Source organism: Mytilus edulis, chromosome 3, assembly GCF_963676685.1.
Source record: "Mytilus edulis chromosome 3, xbMytEdul2.2, whole genome shotgun sequence".
Lineage (NCBI taxonomy): Eukaryota > Metazoa > Mollusca > Bivalvia > Mytilida > Mytilidae > Mytilus > Mytilus edulis.
Window position 1 is genome coordinate 72,194,598 of NC_092346.1, and position 23,977 is coordinate 72,218,574.

General features: G+C 30.9%; 3 protein-coding genes across 3 annotated transcripts in view; all 3 read left to right on the forward strand.

The window, feature by feature from the left end:
• The window catches only part of LOC139517338 (neurogenic locus notch homolog protein 1-like), an 82,759-nt gene that overhangs the window by 53,622 nt on the left and 5,160 nt on the right, over positions 1–23,977 (forward strand). The window contains exons 51-59 of the mRNA XM_071308271.1: positions 673–786; positions 2,789–2,902; positions 14,985–15,098; positions 16,114–16,227; positions 17,000–17,113; positions 17,370–17,483; positions 18,696–18,809; positions 19,372–19,485; positions 20,490–20,606. Of these exons, the coding sequence (XP_071164372.1) occupies positions 673–786; positions 2,789–2,902; positions 14,985–15,098; positions 16,114–16,227; positions 17,000–17,113; positions 17,370–17,483; positions 18,696–18,809; positions 19,372–19,485; positions 20,490–20,606 (1,029 nt within the window). The remainder of the gene's footprint in view (positions 1–672; positions 787–2,788; positions 2,903–14,984; positions 15,099–16,113; positions 16,228–16,999; positions 17,114–17,369; positions 17,484–18,695; positions 18,810–19,371; positions 19,486–20,489; positions 20,607–23,977) is intronic.
• LOC139518177 (fibropellin-1-like) lies at positions 3,782–14,140 on the forward strand. The gene is made up of 13 exons (XM_071309866.1): positions 3,782–3,854; positions 6,221–6,334; positions 6,971–7,084; positions 7,898–8,008; positions 9,413–9,526; positions 10,112–10,225; positions 10,691–10,801; positions 10,944–11,057; positions 11,609–11,722; positions 12,254–12,367; positions 12,878–12,991; positions 13,239–13,352; positions 13,668–14,140. Exons 1-13 carry the CDS (start codon positions 3,782–3,784, stop codon positions 13,787–13,789), a joined length of 1,443 nt encoding a protein of 480 aa, XP_071165967.1. The 3' UTR covers positions 13,790–14,140.
• Positions 21,312–22,959, forward strand: LOC139517339 (tripartite motif-containing protein 2-like). Its single transcript, XM_071308272.1, has one exon. It carries the CDS (start codon positions 21,348–21,350, stop codon positions 22,893–22,895), a length of 1,548 nt encoding a protein of 515 aa, XP_071164373.1. The 5' UTR covers positions 21,312–21,347; the 3' UTR covers positions 22,896–22,959.

Sequence of the window (23,977 nt, forward strand, 5' to 3'; positions counted from 1 at the left end):
ATATGTTTGACATTCGTATTGAAACCTTCTGATGATGCTTTTTCTGTTGTAGTATCAATATTAAATTTTAGTTTCATCCTCTTTGTGAATGACAGTTTTTTTTCAATTTCCAATCATTATTGTCTATGCAATACTTAAATACAAAAAAGTATAACAAATATTTTGCGCTGCCGGACATTCCAAAAAGGGAGGCCCATAAAAACTGACAAAACCAAGCGCTATTAATCAACAGAGAGTTCATATATATTGAGTCATGATGTAATAATTATTTTAAATTTAGCCATTTGACTGATTGATAAAATTCCTCTTGGGCTTATTTCTTTTCCTCCAAAGTAGAACTACTTTGTCAGGAAAATAGGTGCTTTGTTACACCAACAAGAAATAAGTCTTTTATCAGTAAGACAAATAAAATAGTTATCAAATAGATACTAGGATTATAATTTAATACGCCAGATGCGCGTTTCTTCTACATATGACTCATCAGTGACGTTCAGATCAAAATAGCTATAAAGCCAAACAAGTACAAAGTTGAAGAGCATTGAGGACCCAAAATTGCCAAATAGATGTGCCAAATACGGCTAAGGTAATCTATTCCTGGGATAAGAAAATCCTTAATAAAAAAGTAATCAATTTAGAGTTTCGCATTTTGTGACACGTTTTTTTATTTTTCAGATATAATCGAATGCTCCAGTAATCCATGTTTAAACAATGGCACATGTCTAGATCAGATAAATGGTTATACATGTAATTGTGATTTGGGATATAATGGAATAAATTGTGAAACAGGTATTTTGTGCCACATACTTTAAAAACGAGTAGGTTTTATATGCTTGACAAAATTTCTAAGATGCCTGTACATTTATGACATTTGTAAAGGAGAAGGTTCAGTAAGACCCCTTTTTGGCCCCAAAATATAACAGTTTTACAAAATTGTGAAAATGTAATCTATTAGCTATTCATTGGAAAGTATAATGCTTCTGCTACATAAATATTGGCAGTTTTTGACAATACAATGCACATATATCGGGTACTAGCATCATAAAGTCATGCTAAATTACTGAAATCCTCACAATTTTAGTTAAATATTACATGGTTTCCGTCCTAAATGAAAGTGGCCGCATTCGTGTTCATTCATAATATTGAAATGTAAGTTGTATTTGACGATAATACATAACATATATAAAGGTTGAGGATGAACACGGATGCGGCCACTTTTATTTTTGACAAAAGCTATCTGAAAATTGACGTTTTTTTGCATATTTGATAGATTTTTCATATTTAAGCTTGAATTGGAGCGTTTTTGATGAATAATTCAGTTAAAATCTTTCACAAAAACTAATCGAATCAATTGCAATAGACACTTAAGAGTTTAAAAAGTGTCCAAAATCTTTTGTTAGATGAACCTGAAATTTGAGGCCAAAATTGGCCCTTACCGGACCTACTCCTTTGTAAATGTACAATATAAAAAAATTGCTTCGAACAGCGTTATATTCATATTATGAAAAAAAAAACAAAAAAAAACAACATTTTCATAAAAGCTTTATTGAAGTTATGCCCAGAATGTTTCTGGTTTCTGCTAGTTTAATTGGAGCTTGATGGTTTCGTAGTGTGTCCGAGTATGGTTGACATGTGGTTCTGTTGGCTTCTTTCTTGATAAATAGCACGTTAAAAATCCGAGTCTTTTACAAAAAGTAAATTCACAAAAGATTCTGATCTCCAAAGAAAATTCAAAACGGAAATTCCATAATCAAATGCCAAAATCAAAAGCTGAAACACATCAAACGAATGGACAACAACTGTCGTATTCCTGACTCGGTACAGGCATTTTTAAAGTAGAAAATGATAGGTTAAAGCTGGTTTTATAGCTTGCTTAACCTCTCGCTAGCATGACAGTCGCATCAAATCCCATTATATTGGCAACGATGTGTGAGCTTAACAAACAAACATAACAGGTAAATATGTCAAAAATAGGTCAACATTGTTTGATTCTTTTACTCATTATAAAAACAAACAAAGACGTAAACAAACATTGGCACAATAACACAATGACGGGATGCAAAAGTACATATATAATTATTTAGCAAAGAAACACAAAAAGGCATATAGACAAAGCAGTTTAGCAAAAATGAAATATAACAATACAAAAAGTTTCATAGAACAATAACACAATGACGGCATGTATAAGTACAGAGCCACGTCAGATGTTAAAAAGAAACACAAAAATGCATATAGACCAAGCTTATTACTATGCGCAAAAATGAAAGACAAGAATACAACAATTATGATACAACAATAACACAATGACGGGATGTATAAGTATATAGCCAAGTCATATGTAAAAAGGAAACATAAAAAGACATAATAGACAAAGCATATTAGCAAAAATGGGAGGCAAGAATGCAAAAATTATCATAGAACAATAACACAGTGACGGGATTCATATCGCACTATCACGTTTTAGTCATTAGTATGTCTTCATTTAGGCACCGGACGTCAAACACAGCCATCCATTCTTCATACATTGCTTATTTTGCGTTCATTAAATATTTTTTATTTGCATATTAAGCTTCCATATATTACCCTGTGTCATTAGAAATATGTCCTTTAATTTCAGGTTTCAGTGTGCTTTTACAATAATGTTAATCTACACGTCATATGTTTTGTACATATGTTTCACCCTTGCAAAACTTAGTTGTATTCAAATTATGTGGCTCCATCAGCGTTATGTCTTGTACTGTCATTTATTTTTAGTTGTTTTGAAAATAACTAAGGTAAATTTACATTATAGATATTAATGAATGTGCCAGAAATCCGTGTAAAAATGGAGCCATATGCAATGATTTGATAAACTTATACACATGTACCTGTCTACCTGGTTATACGGGATACAATTGTTCTCATGGTTTGTATGGATAATCATTTGAGTTAATTTTCGTCAGCACTGGTCATTCTTTTGAATACTTAAATGAATGTAATCCAAGAAGTTGTTTATCAAATATTTCCCCTACCTTTGCTTGATATTTTTTTTTGGATATATCAAAATATTCATTTGTTGAAACATTCTGGCTATAATCAGTTTTGTTTTATGCTTGAAATTGGAATGCTATTCATCGAACTACAGGGTAGAAATACATACGTAAGTATCAATTTCACACTTTATTGATATAGTTACATAAGTTTACCTTGATAAATTTTGTAAAATTTGTTTAATTGCAATTAACTCACATAAATCTGTATAGTCTGTAGAAATGCATGTCTGACGAAGATGAGATCAGACAAAAATAAAAGGTTAATTATATATGTGTTTTGCATACAAATTCTGTTTTTGATATATAGATACATGTTCATGACTCCTTATTTTTACATAACATGCCATTTTGAATAGATATTGATGAATGCGACAGTTCTCCTTGCCAGCATAGTTCTACCTGTCATGACCAGGTGAACGGATTTGTCTGTCAGTGTTCCTCGGGATATACTGAAAACTTTTGTGAAACAGGTACTTTTATTGTTATGAAGGATTTTTAGTGTTAACAACATTTTCTTATCATTGCCTAATATTGCACTTTTGCAACTTTTAACCTTTACCATTGCGACAAAAAAGATATTTTGAAGAATATTGTATTTAAGACTAATGAAAAACCCTTATATCGATATAAAAGTGTTGTTTCTTTTGTTTTAATTTTAATTTTGATTTTTAATTTTGATTTTTAATTTTGATTCTTGTTTTTCACTTCAAGATATTGATGAATGCGAAAGTAGTCCGTGTATAAATGGAGGAATGTGTCATGACTTGATCAATAATTACAACTGTTCCTGTTTACCTGGCTATAGTGGACGGAATTGTGATGGAAGTAAGTACATAATTAGAAATCATTATTTTTCCATAATACCCTGTATCCGTCGGTATTGCGCTATTGAACTTTAAGCAGAAAAGAATAAAAAATAAATAAAAGGGGAAGTCTTTTGTTAAGTCCAAAAAATGTAAAATGAAGAGGTTGAAAAAAAATCACATTTACTCAAAAACAATAAATCAATCCTAAACTTAAAAAAAAGAAAACATTATTTTTGACGGGCAAACGACAGTCTTTGTTTTCTAATATTTCTGCTAATCCAAATTTACATTTGTAAAACATGCAAAAATGAAACAAAGAAAGTGTGAAGAAAAAACTTAAACTTTCTAGCCTAAGAACATAAAGCCTATAAAACTATTTTTCAGAAAATCTTTGTTTAGGGGCAAATAAGATATTAGAATGAAATTCATCATAGATACCAGGTTTAAGATTGTGTACTCAAAGCTTGGCTTGTGTCTACAGGAAACTCATCAATGATACTCGAATACAAAATTTGAAAAACCAAATAAAATAAAAGTTGAAGAGTAGAATATTATCATAAAGCGATAAAAATCAAAATGTATTCACATAACCTGGTTTTCTTAAAATTTGGTATAAATTTGCCAAAGTGTTTTATATTGACATACATGTATGCTCAAATCTCAAATTGACCGACATTGTGATCTGACAACTTCAGATGTGTTTCAGATATAGATGAGTGTTCAAACCAACCATGTCAATACGGTGGTCGCTGTATAGACAAAATTAATGATTATGACTGTGTTTGTCATTCTGGATATACAGACAAAAATTGTTCTACAGGTACTCAGTAATGTTTTATAAGTAAATATTGATATATATTTGAATTTATCAGTAGGAGGATACGTTCAATTCTAAAAGAGGGACGAAAGATACAAAAGTCAAACTCATAAATCTAAAAATAAACTGACAACGCCATGGCTAAAAATGAAAAAAGACAAACAGTCTAAAGCAGTTTATGACTTTTGAACAACAGTATACTACTGTTGCCTTTATTTATGATAGCACCAGTTACCGATGAAGGCAAAGCAGCAAGAAATGAAACATATTTTGTCTATCTGATAAGATGATATACAATAAATGGAGACATGTCTCCAAACAGTAATTCATGTATTTCAGTTGTTTCCTGTAACTAGTTAATATTTCAGTTCTATCATGTACAGCTTTTGTTTATTAATTTTATAAATTTACTGTTTACAAAAGTATAAATTGTTCTAAATGATAAGGATGTTCTGGTAACTAACAGAAAACCCTGGCCGTTTTTGGCACAACTTTTTTTATCTTTTGGTCCTCGATGCTGTTCGACTTTGTGCTTGTTTCGGCTTTCAAACTTTTGTATCTGGGCATCACTAGTAGATCTTGTGTGGATAAAATACACTTCTGGCGTATTAAAATTTTCAACTTGTTGCCTTTTGTTGACTGTTGTTCGTGTGTTTCTTTGTCAATTGTATTCTCCAATTTATTTATATTGTAGTCCTGTGGTGTTGAGTTGTCATCGTAATGTTATATTTCACATGGCTTTAAAAGGGGAGGTCTGGCATGCCACAAAACCAGGTTCAACCCGCCATTTTTTTTCTTTAAAAATGTCCTGTACCAAGTCAGGAATATGGCCATTGTTATATTATAGTTCGTTTCCGTGTGTGTTACATTTTAACGTTGCGTCGTTTGTTTTCTCTTATTTTTGAGTGTAAATTCACATTGCGATAAGACGTGTCACATTACTTGTCTATCCCAGATTCATGTATTTAGTTTTGATGTTATATTTGTTATTCTCGTGGGATTTTGTCTATTGCTTGGTCCGTTTCTGTGTGTGTTACATTGTAGTGTTGTTTCGTTGTTCTCCTCTTATATTTAATGCGTTTCCCTCAGTTTTAGTTTGTTACCCCGATTTTGTTTTTTGTCCATGGATTTATGAGTTTGAATAGCGGTATACTACTATTGCCTTTGTATATATCCTGAAATTCAAATTTGAATTTTTAAAAAAAACATGCAACAAAGAACACGAATGAGGATGGTTGTTAGGAAAACAAACCCAAAACTATGCGGAATTCTGCTTCTGCTGCTAAAAATGAACAATGTGTCGGTACCTTCCTTGCAATACATTAGGTGGTGCTCACAATTCTCAAAAAATAAACTTTGATATATTTACTAACCTTGATCTCTTTGAGTTTATTTCGCTTTTAGCATGCTACAACAACGTAAATTCCATAGCCGACACCCCGAAAATGGTGTCAGAATGTAAGAAATTGTTTCGATACATTTTCATCAAAAGATTGTATTCTGTAGCTGTCTATTTTGCAGACCTGATGATGCAGTCTCTTATAAAATGAAAAATTTTCTTTATGCAGATATAAACGAATGTTCCGTTAATCCTTGTTTGAACAACGGTACATGTGTAGATCAAATCAATGGATACATTTGTGTTTGCGATTCAGGGTACACTGGAATTGATTGTGAAACAGGTATGTATGTGTAATATAGGTTATCAATACCTTATGTTTTCAATGTTTCTGATTCTATTTTTGATAGATTTCAAGTATGTGATTTTTATGCCCCACCTACGAAAGTAGAGGGGCATTATGTTTCTGGTCTGTGGGTTTGTTCGTACGTCCGTCCTTCCGTCTGTTCGTTCGTCTGTCCCGCTTCAGGTTAAAGTTTTTGGCCAAGGTAGTTTTTGATGAAGTTGAAATCCAATCAACTTGAAACTTAGTACACATGTTCTCTATGATATGATCTTTCTAACTTTAATGCCAAATTAGAGTTTTGACCCCAATTTCACGGTTCACTGAACATAGAAAATGATACTGCAAATTTCAGATTAAAGTTTTTGGTCAAGGTAGTTTTTGATGAAGTTGAAGTCCAATCAACTTGAAACTTAGTATACATGTTCCTTATGATATGATCTTTCTGATTTAAATGTCAAATAAGAGTTTTTACCCCAATTTCACGGTCCTCTACTAAACATAGAAAATGATAGTGCGAGTGGGGCATTCGTGTACTATGGACACATTCTTGTCAGATTTATTGTGACTTTAAATCATTACTTTGCATGACCATGTACCAAACTGATCCGATTTAAAATTCAATTTTTATAACAGATATCAACGAATGTGCAAGAGGTCCTTGTAAGAATGGAGCCACATGTAATGACTTGATCAACTTGTATACATGTACCTGTTTGCCTGGTTACACTGACTATAACTGTACCATAGGTTTGTAATTTTAAGAACAAATATGTAGTTAAATTTAATTTGTCATACAGATGTATTTGAAATTGTTTGGATCGTATTTTTCTCAGCTTGACGATAAGAAATGCAGGAAGAATAGGTAATTGAATAGGTTCTTTTGCTAAACGAAAATAACATCAGTCTACTTAACAATTTGAGCATATGTACTCAACTTCCAAAATTAGTTGTATAAAATGTTTACATTGTTAGTAAAACCCATTATCGCTGTACCTATATATAACGAAAGAATATCAAATGTATGATTAATTCGGTTTCACAGTCTTTATATTTGTTAAAATCTCGATACTAAAGAGCAATCATTATGAAGATGCTTCGCATCAATAAAGAAATGATAACAATGTAGTTTTCTACAAAATATAACACATAACGAACAAAACCAAAGATGGAGCAGCAAGAATCCTGCCACTATCCCGGATGAACTAAAATGATGAGTAAGTTCGAGATGTTCTTCTACGCTATTGAACACATCATATTACTTTTGACAAGCAATAACTGTCGACAAGACACATTCTTCAAAGTTAAAGACGATAAATAGGGACTTTTTAGCTGGATAGTAATACTAGTACTAGTACTTCTTATTCGCAAATATTGTAACAACAAATGTGATCTTGCTTACACAATGAGTTGGTAGTGTTTACTGCTATGAAATATAGATTAATATATAATATATAAGATAAAGTACTGAATCATTTACAAGAATTATTATCATTTCTTATTTGTAATGCTTTCATACCTTCTTTGTATTGCTCTCGATAGTGATAATTTAATGTTTTACAGAAATTGATGAATGTTTGAGTAACCCATGTCACAATGGTACTTGTGAGGACCAAATCAACAGTTATAGATGTCGTTGTTCTCCAGGATATACAGGAACAAATTGTGATAAAGGTAACCACTATAATTTACTTTCTGTTGTTATGCCCCATTTTATGGGCATTATGTTTTCTGGTCTGTGGGTTTGTTCGTACGTCCGTCCTTCCGTCTGTTCGTTCGTCTGTCCCGCTTCAGGTTAAAGTTTTTGGCCAAGGTAGTTTTTGATGAAGTTGAAATCCAATCAACTTGAAACTTAGTACACATGTTCCCTATGATATGATCTTTTTAATTGTAATGCCAAATTAGGGATTTTACCCCATTTTTACAGTCCACTGAACACAGAGAATGATAGTGCGGACGGGGCATCCGTGTACTGGGGACACATTCTTGTTTTTATCTCATCAGTAACGGAATTAAATGTTAAACCTTTTTTTTGCAGAAAATATCATTCGTATATTTTAGTGTAAACTGAATTTGTTTTTTCAAGTATTCTTTTTATTGATATTGAGGTCTTGAAAGATTTTATTCTAAAAGTTGAGAATATTGTTTTTATTCATAATATGAATTATGAATGTCGAACATACAGAACTCATTCATACGCGAAAACTTCTACAAAAAAAAATCCCACAGTACAAATTCATGCAAATGATCATGTGTCACTTTCATCAGAAAAGCAGAATGTGTAAGCCGGGGTACATAAATCCAAAGATTAACAAGAATTGACAAAAGGGCCGTGAAGAATACCTAAAATAACAGACATTCATTTTTGCTTAAGTTCTTAATTTCAAAATATATTTTTTAATTTATCAACCCAAAATGTACAAAATGTATATCATATATCATAGCATTGTCTACTATGTTAATGATGCTTTTGGTTCGTAGAAAAGTATGTTCATTCGTTTACCTGCACCAAAATGCTATCAAAGATATTTATTAACATATCTAAAGAATATGTACAACAAATGAAACGAATTTGAGAACAGTTTAATGTTAGGAATCATGTTTCAGTCAGTCCGTGTATCATATCTTCGTTATCTTTAATATGGTACTCCATTTCATTCATCAAATTTATATGAAGTTTCAATTCTGCAAATGATAATCAAAAAAATCTAAAAAGGAGGACTATTTGGGAGAAAGTAAATCAAAGAAATGCCAAACAAGTAACTGTTATCTCTTTCTGATTATATACATGCGTGTATGAGCTTGATTACTAGAGATTGTTTGAATTTGATGAGAGTAACTGATTAAAAAAAACAAAAATACCTTGATATCGTTTAATTTTCATCTTTAAGGTAGTTTTGTAATTAAGGGGATTATACATTAATGACGTCTCGCATCGTTGTTAACTGAAATTATTTCCTCCTTGATTTCATCTAATTGAAAAGTCGGAAGCTGTCATACAAATTATCCTTTGAAGTTTCAAAATACTTATATTATGTTTAAAATAAATTTGAGACATAGAATTGTTTTATTTTAAAGATATTGACGAGTGTGCAAGATATTCTTGTGAGAATGGTGCAACCTGTAATAACTTGGTGAACAACTATACTTGTAACTGTGTTCCTGGTTACGATGGTTATAACTGTCAGCATGGTATTATTATCAGTTGTTTAAATTTACTTCCAAAAAACAATACTTTATCCGAAAGAAATGTAACTCTTATTTAAAATCGATTCTTTTTTTTTCATACAAAAACCGTGTTTTTAGGAAGAAATGAATAGCTACTTGGTATTATCTATTGATAGAAAAATCAAACATGTGTATTTAGCTACATTATATGTGCAATATTTTATTTTTGTTTTCAAAGAGGTTTAGAGGATCATCTTGTTAGTATAAACATATTTTATAAATTAGATTCAAGTTTAATAGTATATCCCCCTTTGAATGAACATACAATGCAATCTATTAACTAATTAGTACCGGAAACAAGCTGTTTACTCACTTTTACTCGTTTCCTTATCTTTATTAACCATGATGTTTGTAAAAATGTATGATTTGACAATACAAAAATACAAAAATAGGCCTTCACAGATAGCAATGAAATAAATGTGGAAGAACTTACAGCACTAGTGTTTTTCTTTTACAGATCAAAATTGTCATAATGCACTATATACATATATATTTTTTTACTATTGAATTCGTTGTGTTTTTCATACACCTTGATTGTTTAATTTACAGAAATAAACGAATGCAAATCCTCTCCATGCCAGAATGGTGGATATTGCCAAGATCACGTTAACAACTACACGTGTGACTGTAAACCTGGTTATGTCGGATATAATTGTGAAACTGGTAAAACTCTCTCTCACTCTATTACAAACACACTGTTTGACTGCTTAAAAATACTTTCAATAGTATAAAATATGTAGGATCTTTTTACACCAAGAGTACGTTACCTTTGATTTATTTCTAACATCTTTCGGAATATTTAAATTTTCAACTTTTTATTTTAGTTGCCCTTTTACCTTTTTGATTCGAGCATCCCCAATGAGTCTTGTATAGACGAAACGGTCGTCAGCAGTACAAAGTTTATAAGCCAGTTATCTTTGATGATTTTTTTGTTTACCCTCTGATTAAGATCAGATATTTTATGTTTTAATCAAACAACTTTAGTTTATAAAGGTATTGAAAATAATTCATATTTCTTTGTCAATATATCTTGATAAAATGACTCATGAAAAAAGTAAAGATCAAAAGTACCGAACTTCAAGGAAATAATGTTGATGGTTGTAAACGATTTTTTTTAATTTTTTGCAGATTTTCAAGAGTGTGATAGTTCTCCATGTGTTAATGGAACGTGTACCGACTTGGTAAATAACTACCATTGCAATTGTACACCTGGATTTTATGGGATTGATTGTGATACAGGTAATGTAAGACAATCAATATTAATTTATCATATTGTTTTTTATTTAAAGAAACGTTCACCTTTCGTTCTTTAAAAGCAGAATCCACATATTAAAGCATTGCGAATTGAGATATAATACTTCAAATGTTTTTTCCTTTTCAGATAATAACGAATGTTTCAGTAGACCCTGCCAGCATGGTTCAAAGTGTAATGATTTAGTTAATGATTATAGTTGTACCTGTCTCCCTGGTTATACTGGGAAAGATTGCGAAAAAGGTAAGTAGGGCTCTGCAGTGATAATGCAGAAGTCTTATTATTTTCACTTTGTCCTGCCTTTCGTTTGTCTGACCGTCAACATTTTTTGTAAACTCAAAAACTACGAAGGTATTGGAAGGACCCAAATAAAACTTTTCACAATTGCTGATGTGTATATTATTTTCTTTTATTGTATAAATTGAATAATTCAAATTATAAAAAGCCTTCTTTTTGTTTTAAAAATTTCCATTAAACAATTATAATTTGTAAATGCAAAACACCTAACAGGTATGAATTTGAGACCAATGAGTATGTCAATGTTTGTATTAGAATGAAATATGTATGTCTGTTTTAATTTTTAAATGTTCATTACATTGATAACATTTGAATTGGTGAATTGTTTAAAATATTAAAAAATATTTAGATGGGGTTTGATTATCAATGAGACAACTAACCACCAGAGTTCAAATGACGCCGATATAAGCAATTAGATGCCATCGTATGGATTTCAAACTGTATTGATGAAGACTCAATTGAAAAAAAAATCATTTGTATATTTGTATTTTTGATAGATGTAGATGAGTGTTTGCAGAATAACTGTACAAATGAAGCTACTTGTATAGATAGTATACATGGATACACATGCCACTGTTTGTCAGGCTATTCTGGAGTGTACTGTCAGATTGGTAAGTAAGACAGAAATATTGTAGTTCATTTTGAAATGGTTTTCAATTTATGTATATGCGATCAGTAAAAAAGATGAAAACAATGGTATATGGTTTAACTTGGGTCAATGCCACTGCTGGTGGAGATTTATTTCCCCAAGGGTATCACCAGCCCAGTAGTCAGCACTTCTGTTTTCTACCTCAGGAATAGATTACCTCAGCTGTTTTTGGCAAAACTTTTTGGAATTTTTGGTCCTAAAAGCTCTTCAAATTCGTTCTTTATTTGGCCTGTTTAACATTTTTTTATTCGAGCGTCACTGATAAGACTTTTGTAGACGAAACGTGTGTCTGGCGTAAATATATAAAATTTCAATCCTGGTATCTGTGATGAGTTTATTTTCTGTATGTTAACTGTATATGATCATGGATCTATTCGGAACCTCGGAAACATGAAGTATGCATTGCGTCCGCTTGTAACAAAATATTAAGGTTTTAAGCTTTACAAATTCTGTTATTTTAATTACCTTGAACTATGGAAAAATCTCTTTGCAGATATCGATGAATGTCAAAGTGGACCATGTAAAAACAGCGGAAAATGTAATGACATGATCAATGGTTTTAATTGTTCCTGTGCTTCAGGATTCACAGGCTTTTACTGTGATACAGGTAGTATTATTTATTATATAAAACAATATAAAGATATACTTCAATGCGACAGCACACATACACTTACAAAAGCGACATATACAATTTTACACTGTAAAGATAATAGCTTAAAGTAAATATGAGAAAATCTTCTTTATTGTTACATTTTTAAAATTATATGCATCTATGGATCACTTCGATTGCATTGCGTCAACGCAAAAAGAGGGGATTGTATAAATCCTCAATTATTAGGTTGAAACTCCCTCAGTAAAAGTAAATCTTCAACAATTTTTTGGATATCTTATTACATTCAAATGCTCGAGTAATGAAGTAAACACAAGAAATACATGTTGTGCGCATTGAAATTGTCGTTATAAATGTCTTTTCTTCACAAAACAAATTAAGTCTCCTCTCATATGTCTTTAATGCAGTAATACTATAGTATCACAAACAAAATGTCACATTCAACGTTTCAAATATTAACAAATATGTGGGAAAATTATTTTTACTGTATTTTGTTCTATTTTTTAGATATAGATGAGTGTGCAACCAATCCATGTGCAAATAAGATCAAGTGTATTGATCATGTTAATGACTATGAATGTATATGTTTGGCAGGCTACGTTGATAAAAATTGTTCAACAGGTACTGTATATTCATTTAAATTACGATGTTTGGCACTCTTTTCTTTATTCTCTCAAATTGGTTTTAAATGAGATTTTTTTTAATGTTTTGACAATATGTAAAAGTACAAGTGTTTTATCCTCCATTAAACAGACAAAATGAAAACAAATTATCTAGATATTTTCTACGTTTGCAACTTTTCAAATAATCGATGATAATGTATTCGGAAACAATAAAATAAAAACTATTATTTAATGATATTTTTCAGATGTCGATGAATGTTCGTCCAATCCTTGTCAACATAACGGCACATGTATAGATTTAATAAATATGTACAAATGCAGCTGCTCTGGTGGATATAGCGGAGCAAACTGTGATATTGGTATGGTTATTGTACATTTGAAAAAATAATTAAACTGGTGCATTGTTGGAGGACGCATTTAGGATATAAAAATTAATAACTTTGATAACATTACAGTAGAAAAAAATCAAATGAGATTGTCCATGATGAATAAAACAAACAAACACAGAAACAATAGGAAAATGATTGATACAATTGGTTTTTGAAATGCTCATTAAATTTTAATAGTTGTGAAATATGTTTAAATTTGCCTGTTTATTAATTTGTTTAGTTTTAGTTTCAAAATCTCAAAATTATAGCAAATTTAGAATATAATTTTCAATGATTTTATTGTAGATATAAATGAATGTGCAAGTAATCCGTGTGAGCATGGTGGTAAATGTAATGACCTTATTGCTGTGTATAATTGCACGTGTCCCCCTGGTTTTACGGGATATAACTGTCAAACAGGAAAGTAGTCTTCGGTTCAAGTAGTCTTCGGTGTCGGTTCTTTCTCACTACGCATGACCTTTAATATATCATTATTATAATATACATATATTTTAATCTCATTAATGTGTACAAATGTACTTGTCCTGCTGGTCATACGGGATATAACTGTCAATCAGGAAAGTAGTCTTCGGTTACGGTGCTTTCTTATTAAGCATGACCTTAAATATATCATAATTATAATATACATATATGTCATACTATTTTCTCTTTTAAAATATACTCAAGGATCCTCTTTGTATGTAAATATTAATACCTTCCATCCTCAAAATGTGCTCTATCTTTTTACACTTTTTATAGATATAGATCAATTATTAGATGGTTTTCGACTGTTTTATGCTCTTTGGTCGACTCGGGTTGTTGTCTGTTTGACACATTCCCAATTTCCATTCTCAATTTAAAATTTACTGATACTCCTCTTTGTAATATATTTTATTTTCAGGGCAGTGTATAGGTGAACAGCATCTCCATCAAGCATAAAACAGATCTGCACGGAATAAAATTCATCATATTAATATTACAAAATGACTTGATAATGTCAGTCATCTATGTGAGCATAGTTTTATATGTAATGATCTCATAAATGTATATAACTGCACTGGTCCCCTTGGTTATACGGGATATAACTGTCAAACAGGAAAGTAGTCTTTGGTTAAAGTAGTCTTTGGTGTCGGTTCTTTCTTACTATGCATGACTTTATATATAATATAATTATAATATTCATATATATTTCATACTATTATCTCTTTCAATAAATATTTTCAACTTACAGATCAACTTTGTAGGTAAATATTAATACCTTTTCAACCTTTAAATATGTTTTATCTTTTTAAAGAAATAGATATAGATATAGATCAATTATTAGACTGTTCTTCATACCTAATACTACTCTTTGCCATGTATTTTATTTTCAGGGCAATGTTTATAACTGTGTATATGGTGAACAGCATCTCCGTCAAGCATAAAACAGATCTGCACAGAATAATATTCATAATAATGATAAGACAAAATTGCTTGATAATACCTAGGTGTTAGATTTATATATTATATCGTTTGAAAATGAAATATTTCTTATCAGTGATCTTTTACTAATAAATTTGATTGTCTCTGTTAATTTCTTGACCAATCAGACTGATACAATTTTCTTTGTTTCTTTTATCACAGATATTGACGAATGTTCTAGCAATCCATGTGAAAACAATGCTACATGTAACAATGAAATTAATAAGTATACATGTACCTGTCTGCCTGGTTATGCTGGATATAACTGTTCTATAGGTTTGTAAAATATGACACATTTCAAAAGAGCAGACGGAAGATTTAATGCATAATGTGAATTAAAAGTAAAATACCAAAAATACCGAATTCCGAAGGAAATTCAAAACAGAAAGAACATAATTAAATAGCAAAAGCTGAAACACATCACACATATGGATAACAACTGTCATATTCCTGATTTGGTACAGGCATTTAGTTGGATAAAACCTGGTTTTAAACATAGCTAAACTTCTCACTTGTTTGACAGTCGAATAAAATTCCATTATATTGATAACGATGCGTGAACAAACACAACAAAACTACATAATAGGTAAAAATGTCAAAATAGGGATACAGCAGTCAACATTGTTTTATTATCATAATCCCTATAAAAACAGACAAATATGTAACAAAGAAACATATAGACAAAGCACATACGCAAAATGGAAAGACAACAATACAAAAGTTTACCATAGCACAATAACACAATGACTGAATACATATACATGTACCATATTATATTTTAATTGTGGAATTCATAAACAGTTAAACAGCATACAAAAGTGACAATAATACGCAAACTTCGTCTGTTTGCATTCGTGTGGATACCAAAATGTCATTAGTGTCATTTATTACCATGTTATACAAGTGGTCTGTCAAATGCTCAGAAATTACAAACTATTTACTTCAATTTTTAAAATCGGAGTTAAGAGTTACTTTAAAGTTACGTACTCTAATTAACAGAGTTGTGTTTCAGAAGTGAATACTAAATAATTCTTAAAAGATTTGTTATAAAATTGTTTTTGTTTAAAAAATGCCACACGAAGAAATGTTCTAGAGGAACAAAAATGTTTCCAATGAATATACCTCCTATTTTTTAAAAGAGACTTCCCCAAAAATATTACAAATATATTGTCTTCTGTGAAATTCAATTTTGTATTTAAAAATACCGTCAACTCATTATTTTTTTATGTTTAGTATATATAATCAGATAGATATCTGTTATAATGGTTATAATGGCTATTCGTCTATACAGATATCGATGAATGTGGAAGACGACTTTGTTTACATGGAGCAACCTGCAACGATTTGGTTAACAACTATACTTGTGATTGTATCCCTGGGTATACAGGTTATAACTGTGAAAGAGGTAAGATATCTTCATTTACATACTTGATGATGTCAAACATTGTCAGTTTTCGATGGTAATAACTAAGTGCTTTAAATCTAAATAATGTATAATTTGACTTTTTTTAAAATTTAGGACAGCAAACATTATGAAATACATTCTCTCTGTTTTAATTTAGATTAAAGATATCGGTTAGAGAATCAGTTTGTTTTGAATGTCCTTCTATTTTGTTTGCAGACGTATACACATCTTATATATATGTAAAGGTATGGTTTTTAATGTAAGGTTTTGATAAAAGGTTCAAACTTCGATTTTCTATTATTTTCATTATTTAAAAATATGATATAGACACACATTTTGTTTTTCTTTTTTAAGTTAGTTCTTATATTCTGCCTTTCATATGTTATTTTTCCTTTGTTCTTCCCTTTTTTTGTCTAAATATAGTTATAGGAAGATGTGGTATTAGTGCCAATGAGACAACTCTCCATCCAAATAACAATTTATAAAAGTATACCATTATAGGTCAAGGTACGGCCTTTAACACGGAGCCTTGTCTCATACTGAACAGCAAGCTATAAAGGGCCCACAAATTTGTAATGTAAAACCATTCAAACGGGAAAACCAACGGTATAATCTATATAAAAACGAGAAACAAATATGAACTACATAAACAAACGACACCTACTATACATCAGATTCCTGTAAATGAAGTGTTGATTTGTGTATATGAGAAGTATAGTATATAAAATATGATTGCGGAAAACACTAGTTATTGTTTTTTTTGTTTTTTCAGATATCGATGAATGTCATAGTGGTCCGTGTCAAAATGCAGGATATTGTAAAAATCTCATCAATCACTACAAATGTAATTGCTTACCTGGTTATGAAGGAGATAATTGTGAAATTGGTAAGTGTCTTTTATGTTTGTTGTTTTTATCTACATATTTTTTGTATCCATCGATATACATGTATTTGAATATGTTTTTTTACTTTCAACGTTTTATTAATAGTTCTCTTCATTCTTTAATTTATGAAGTCATTTCTGTGTGTTGTTATTTAAGGATTTACACCTCTGAGAAGCCAAAAAATTCTAGAACTAAACTTTTTTCTTATATATAGCTCATTATAAATATTTTTTTATCTAACTTATTTATTCTTTACAGATATAGATGAATGTTTTGGCCAACCATGCAAAAACAACGCAACTTGTAATGATCTAGTGAATAACTACAATTGCACGTGTATACCTGGTTTTACTGGGTATAACTGTGAGAAAGGTATATAGCTTTCTCAAAGTGACTTGGGTCGAAGAATCCACGCAAAACGGAATCATATTTCTATTATTTTAATAATAGGATGATTTGAAAATAAAGAATTTCTTTTTTGTATGTATCAATGTTGGGGAACGCTGGTCATACTTATTTAGGCTTAATACCACATCTTCATATATCTAATTAATATTCATTCACTTGTTTGCATATGAAAATGTTCATTTTGACACTGTATAAAGTCTACCATCATGACTTAAGAGTTTGTCTCGTAGAAAACAATGCAAAATTCAAAAAATCTTCCAGGTCGATGGTCAAAACTTGTCTGGTCAATATAGATTTTCAAAATGTAAGGTTAATTAGAAATTAAAAAAACATTTTAGATGCCTCTAATTTGTGTCTATAATTAGTAATATGGCTTTCTGTGAGACATGTTTGTATCATTGGAAACGAGGTTTGGCATGCCACAAAACCAGGTTCAACCCACCATTTTTTCCTTTAAAAATGTCCTGTACCAAGTCAGGAATATTGTTATATTATAGTTCGTTTCTGTGTGTGTTACATTTTAACGTTGTGTTTCCGTTGTGTCGTTTGATTTCTCTTATTTTTGAATGTGAATTCACAATACTATAAGACGTGTCACAGTACTTATCTATCCCAAATTCATTTATTTGGTTTTGATGTTATATTTGTTATTCTCATAGGATTTTGTCTAATGCTTAGTCCGTTTCTGTGTGTGTTACATTTTAATGTTGTGTCGTTGTTATCTTATATTTAGTGCGTTTCCCTCAGTTTAAGTTTGCTACTCCGATTTTTTTTTTAACAGCGGTATACTACTGTTGCCTTTATTTATCATGATGACGTACCCAGTCTTGCTCCTTACGATTCCTTCAGTTTTCACTCGTTACGTTGATTTGTCTTCTAAATCGATTTATGAGATTTTTTACATCGTTGCTATAATTAAAGCTCTCTTAGATCAATCCGTTTAATTTCTTTGAATACCGTTGACTTCTAATTCTGCAAAAAAAGAATAAAACATGATCGCTTTTGATATTAAAAAAACACCATATAAGTTATATTTCAACAGCTATTCAGATCATCAGGTTGTGCAGGATTTTTTAGATTTTTCTATTTATTTTTCAATTTATTTGTTTATTTATTTCTTCCAATTTTTATTTTTTCCATAATTTCTATAAGTTTACTCTAGACATGTTTATTTAGATATCCAAGAATGCTTCAGTAGACCTTGTCAAAACGGAGGCCATTGTACCGACCTTATAAATGATTATCACTGTTCGTGTCCAGCTGGCATTACCGGTAGAAATTGTCAAGATAGTATGTATTTTTCATATGTCATTTTATTCATGGTCTTAAACTTGTAAAAAAAAGTAATGAAAAAACATAGAGCGTAAAGAAAGAGAAGAGAATATATATAAATCGTGAGACCTGCCGATTATTAAATTGTACTGTTGCTTAATATAGACGTAATATGTAACACGTGTTGCAGGATAATCATCATCAGGAATGGTCAGCACGAAACGTTTAGGGAGTAAAATGTGTATAAATGTTTATTAGTAGCAAACACAAGATTAAAATCAAGTCTTTATTAAGGGCTGAGTCACCCCAAAAGTATAATTTAAAGTGAAGCAATAGAAACATACTTGCTTCTTATCATATGGAAATGTTGGTAACTGTAGCTCTGTGTAAAATATTAAGGAAGAAACAATTGTTTTGTTCACCAAATATTGAAATCTTTTAATTATCTTTTCTTTAAATCTCAGTGTATCTGTATTTAAATGTTCATAAATGTAGTACAAATTAGATTGTCTGATGGAGGTTATTTTATTTCTGAGAGTTTTTTTAAGTATCTTGAACTAATTTGTATTTTTTTTATTAGATATTGATGAGTGTTTCAGCAATCCTTGTCACAATACGGGTACATGTGTTGATAGGATAAATGGATATACATGTACTTGTTTGAATGGTTATACGGGTACCCATTGTCAAATAGGTAAACATTATTTATATAACGTAACGGTACCCAAATTGCACCGAGTACCCAAATTGCACCTATTTAGCAAAAATAGCAGCGAAAATCTTATCAGATTTCCTAGAGGCTAAACAATTTGTATTTTTATGATTTGATACTATGCACGTTTTTCAACATAGGTTAAAATATTTAGATATTTACAAAACGTTCACAGTATTTATCAACTGATGAAGTGTTAACTGAAAAAGCAAAATGTACGGAAACGTCACCATGCGACGTCATCAAAACGTCATCTTTTTAAAATTAGCAAATACAATATGTTTCAAGTATCCATTTCTTAAAAAAATAAGAATAATCATGGACAAATATCCAATTGTTCAAAATATTTAAAATAATTAAACAAAAGCTCTGTTATTCGACTTTTGACGATGTGAATTTAAGCATGGATGCAATTTGGGTACTCCTCATTACAGAATCATTGATGGTTTGGAGGTTAGTTCAGACCAATTTTTCTATGATTCCATATGAATAGAAAATCAAATTGGTGTACCTTTATAATAAAGAAGGATACGGCTACACAATAAACACAAAATGGAACTTTTTGTCTTGATCATAAAAAAACGTAGTTGAAAAAACTGTCAAAATAGGTGCAATTTGGGTACCGTCACGTTATATCAAAAGGGAAGATGAACATGTTAATGCAATTAAATACTTTTAAAATATTCACTGTACGGGTAATGTGATAAAATGAAACAATGTTAAACAGAGGAATAAAGCAAAGAAATAATAAAAAATCATCATGAGATGAGAAACCGAAAAGCTTATATTGGCAAAAAAACATAAAAGGGCAAATAGTACATACAAACAAGACTGGGAAACATAAACCCCATCCAAACTGAAGTGTTTTATGTTCTTATATTCTCTGGAATACTTAATATTTTGCAAATTATAATCTACAAGAATATCTTCATTCATAATATAAACACTTTATTGGAAAGTTTTAAATAACATTTATTTATTTACAGATATCGATGAATGTGCAAGTTCGCCATGTTCTGCTAGTGGAGGATACTGTGCTGACCACGTCAATGGTTTTACTTGTCTTTGCAAGAAAGGATACACAGGCAGACTGTGCAGTTCAGGTTATTTTTTATATTGTCAAACAAATGAAAGTTAAAACATATAGAAAATTATTAATCAAATGCATCCGATCCACTTTCTCTACTTATCTTCACTAGAAACGTTAATTAGAAACGCTAAAATTTAAGATCCGAAACGATAAATTAACCTATAAATGACAAAAAGTGCATACCTGTCCAACTTTGCCTGAGGGATTTTAAACCTTAGTTTCAATAAATTGTATCAGACAGAAATGACTAGGGGTACATGTATTTATAAAGTAGTTTAGAATATAACACATCGTAACAAATATCTGTTTTGAAAGACTGCTTCAGTATATGCGTAAAGTTTCATCTGTTAAGTACAAAACGGGATTTCAAATTCAGTACTTGTAGTATGTATGTATTATTACTTTGAACGAGATATGTTGAATATTAAAAGAACCTTTTAATTTCAAATGAATATATGTAAAACAATGCAATCACTTACTAAGCAAAATTTCAAATAAAACATATCAGATCACAAACAACTCTATGCAAAGTATTAATTAAGCGTGATATGAAATTGATATACCTTTTAAATAAAAATAACAAAAATGATTAACAAGGTCCATTTCTTTACTATAACAGTTATAGGAGTGTGATGATTCCTTTATCGTTCATTCATACGTTTCATTAATCTTAAATGTAATATCAAACTTACACTGTTAAGGAAATTAATTATTTCTTTATTCAAACAAAATCGTCGTTTAGAGAAAAGGGCTAATGGCAGGAATCGGACATTCTCTAGACGAGAAGGGCCCTAGAAAAGTGTTTTGCCTACAACATAAAACAGAGGAAGTAATATTTTTCTGTAATATATGTGAAAACCTTATTTGTCGAGATTGCATTAAACAATTCTCTCATGAACACAATCGGGACTCAAATGGAGAAGAATCTCAGTTTATAAAATTCAGCGAAAGAGTTCCAAAATCAAAAATATCATTACAAAAGTATTTAGAGAATGCAAAAAATGATCGACTTCCAAAATTACGGGACAATCTGACCAAAGTAAAAGAACTGAAGGAAAATAAGAAAGCAAACAACACACAGTTGAAGAAACAAATAAACGAACGAGCAGATGCAATGATAAGAGAAATAAATGATATCCGATCGAAACTTATCATAGAGAGTGACGAGATTCAGCTTGACAATGATAAAGTGCTAACTGACAAGCAGTTTACTATTGAAGAGCATATAAATATGTTTGAAAGATCTCAGGTTACAGGGAAGAAGTCGTTGGAGAAAGGCAGTGAACAAGAAATAATCTATGAAGAAATAAAAGTACGCGATTTTATTAAAGAACGTGAGCCTCTTGATATTGAAGACTCGGTTGATTCTCCAAAATATGTCGTGGGAGATACCGATTATATTGTCATCAAGCAGATGATAGGAAATGTGTTTTCCACGAAAAAGAAAGAACCAAAAAAGATAGACACCAAGTTTGAAGTTACTGCTATTCCATTTTCGTTCGGAGATATTGATATTGAAGGTATGTGTCCAATCAGTAAGGACAAAACATGGGTTCACCCAAGAAAATCAAACAAATGTTTCCTCGTTAATCGCTACGGTGCAAAAGATAAGGATATGGATGTCGGATTTAGCATTACAAGTTTTGCTCTTTGTCCGAATGGAGATTTATATTTATCAGACTTTACTAACCAAAACATAATGCTACTGAAACCAAAAACGAAACCTAAAATGGTATACAGTACGGCTACGTCTAGGTTATTTCCAGTTGGCATTTGCCTGTGCAAGAATGGAGACCTATTAATGTGTCAGGTGGATGAATACACATATAAGGCAAACGACAAAAGCAGGCGAATGGTACTGCGCATGTCTGATAAATTCAAGAAACAACTTCAGATTGACAGAGCCAAGGATGCTTCCAGGTATTTTGTATTACCTGAAATCGTTGTTGAAAATAAAAATCGAGATATTTGTGTGCTTAATCGAACTGACACTAAAACGGGAAAAGTAATGGTCTTTAGCGACGATGGTTATTTAAAGTTTAACCACTCAAAATCCGCAGGACCATTTAACCCAACAGGAGTTTGTTGTGACAGTGAGGCAAACATAATTATATCTGATGCAGCAAGTCATTCCGTTTACATACTTGCACCTGATGGCAAATTCATTCAAGACTTTGCACCGAGTGAAATTAGCCCTACGATTCCATGCACCATAGCTATTGATTCTGAAAACAAACTGTGGGTGGGATGTTTCAATGGCAATGCTTTTGTTATTATTTACCGTAGGCCGATAGAGATTTGAAGCTTCTTTTTTAACGTTTCTATCTGTCAACTTTACGTTTGTATTAATAAAATTGTAAAATAAATCGATAGTTTCATTAATTGTTTTGTGTCTACTATATATTTCTTTCTGCTACAATTGGTGTCATGGCGTAAATATCCCAATGGAAACCCAACAACACTATATTATCAAAGGAAATCGAGGGTCAAAATACGGCCTTGGACAGCTTGAACAGCTGCCAAAAGTTTCCTAGTTATGTTAGTTTATAATTGACCCAGTTTCAAAACAGTTTGAATGTGAGTCCGAAATGCACACAATTTCTGGATTTATTGATTGATTGTTGATTGCTTTTCGCCGCTTCAATAATTGCTTTTGACACAACATCTATACAATATTTATAAAAATGATATAACTTCACTCTAAAGATAACAAAACTGTATTGAAAATTCGAGCAGAAATCTATGCAGAGTGTATTTTACACGGATTGGTCTGTTTTGTCGGGAGCTCTTTGTTTTGATGCTTACGAACATTTATATCATTTTAATTCACAAAATATTGTTTAATATGGTCGCTTATAATTCCTGAATTTTGCCCACCTACAGTTATTTTTCATAAGCACATACTTCATGACCAGTGTTCTTCGATTGAAACAGAAATCGCTTACACTCCTGGAATCCTCAAGTTCATTCTCAAATTCTGATGGGGCGTTAATGCTACTCAGTTGTGTTTTATGTGCAATGATTTATGAATTGATGTTTCGTGTTTCATATTTTTCTTTTGATCATGTTGCTTTCTATCCTTCTCTGATATACAATTTCCACCCCTCCCTTTCCTCCCTGCATTGTATATTTTCTATTTTCACCACTTTTAGGGAAGTTCTGTCAGAACTGTTTTCAGAATTAGTTCAGTTCTCAGAAAGGGTAAATTGTATGTTGGCTGCGATCATCAATTTTGGGACATTATTCAGTATTTGGTTTAATTCTATTGAATCTATTAAGTTTATCATAAATGCGCATGCAAAACTCTTAAATAGAATTTTCATTATTGTTTCTAGTTCATACAATGTATTATTATAGAAATGGACAAATATGTCGGGGTTTTTT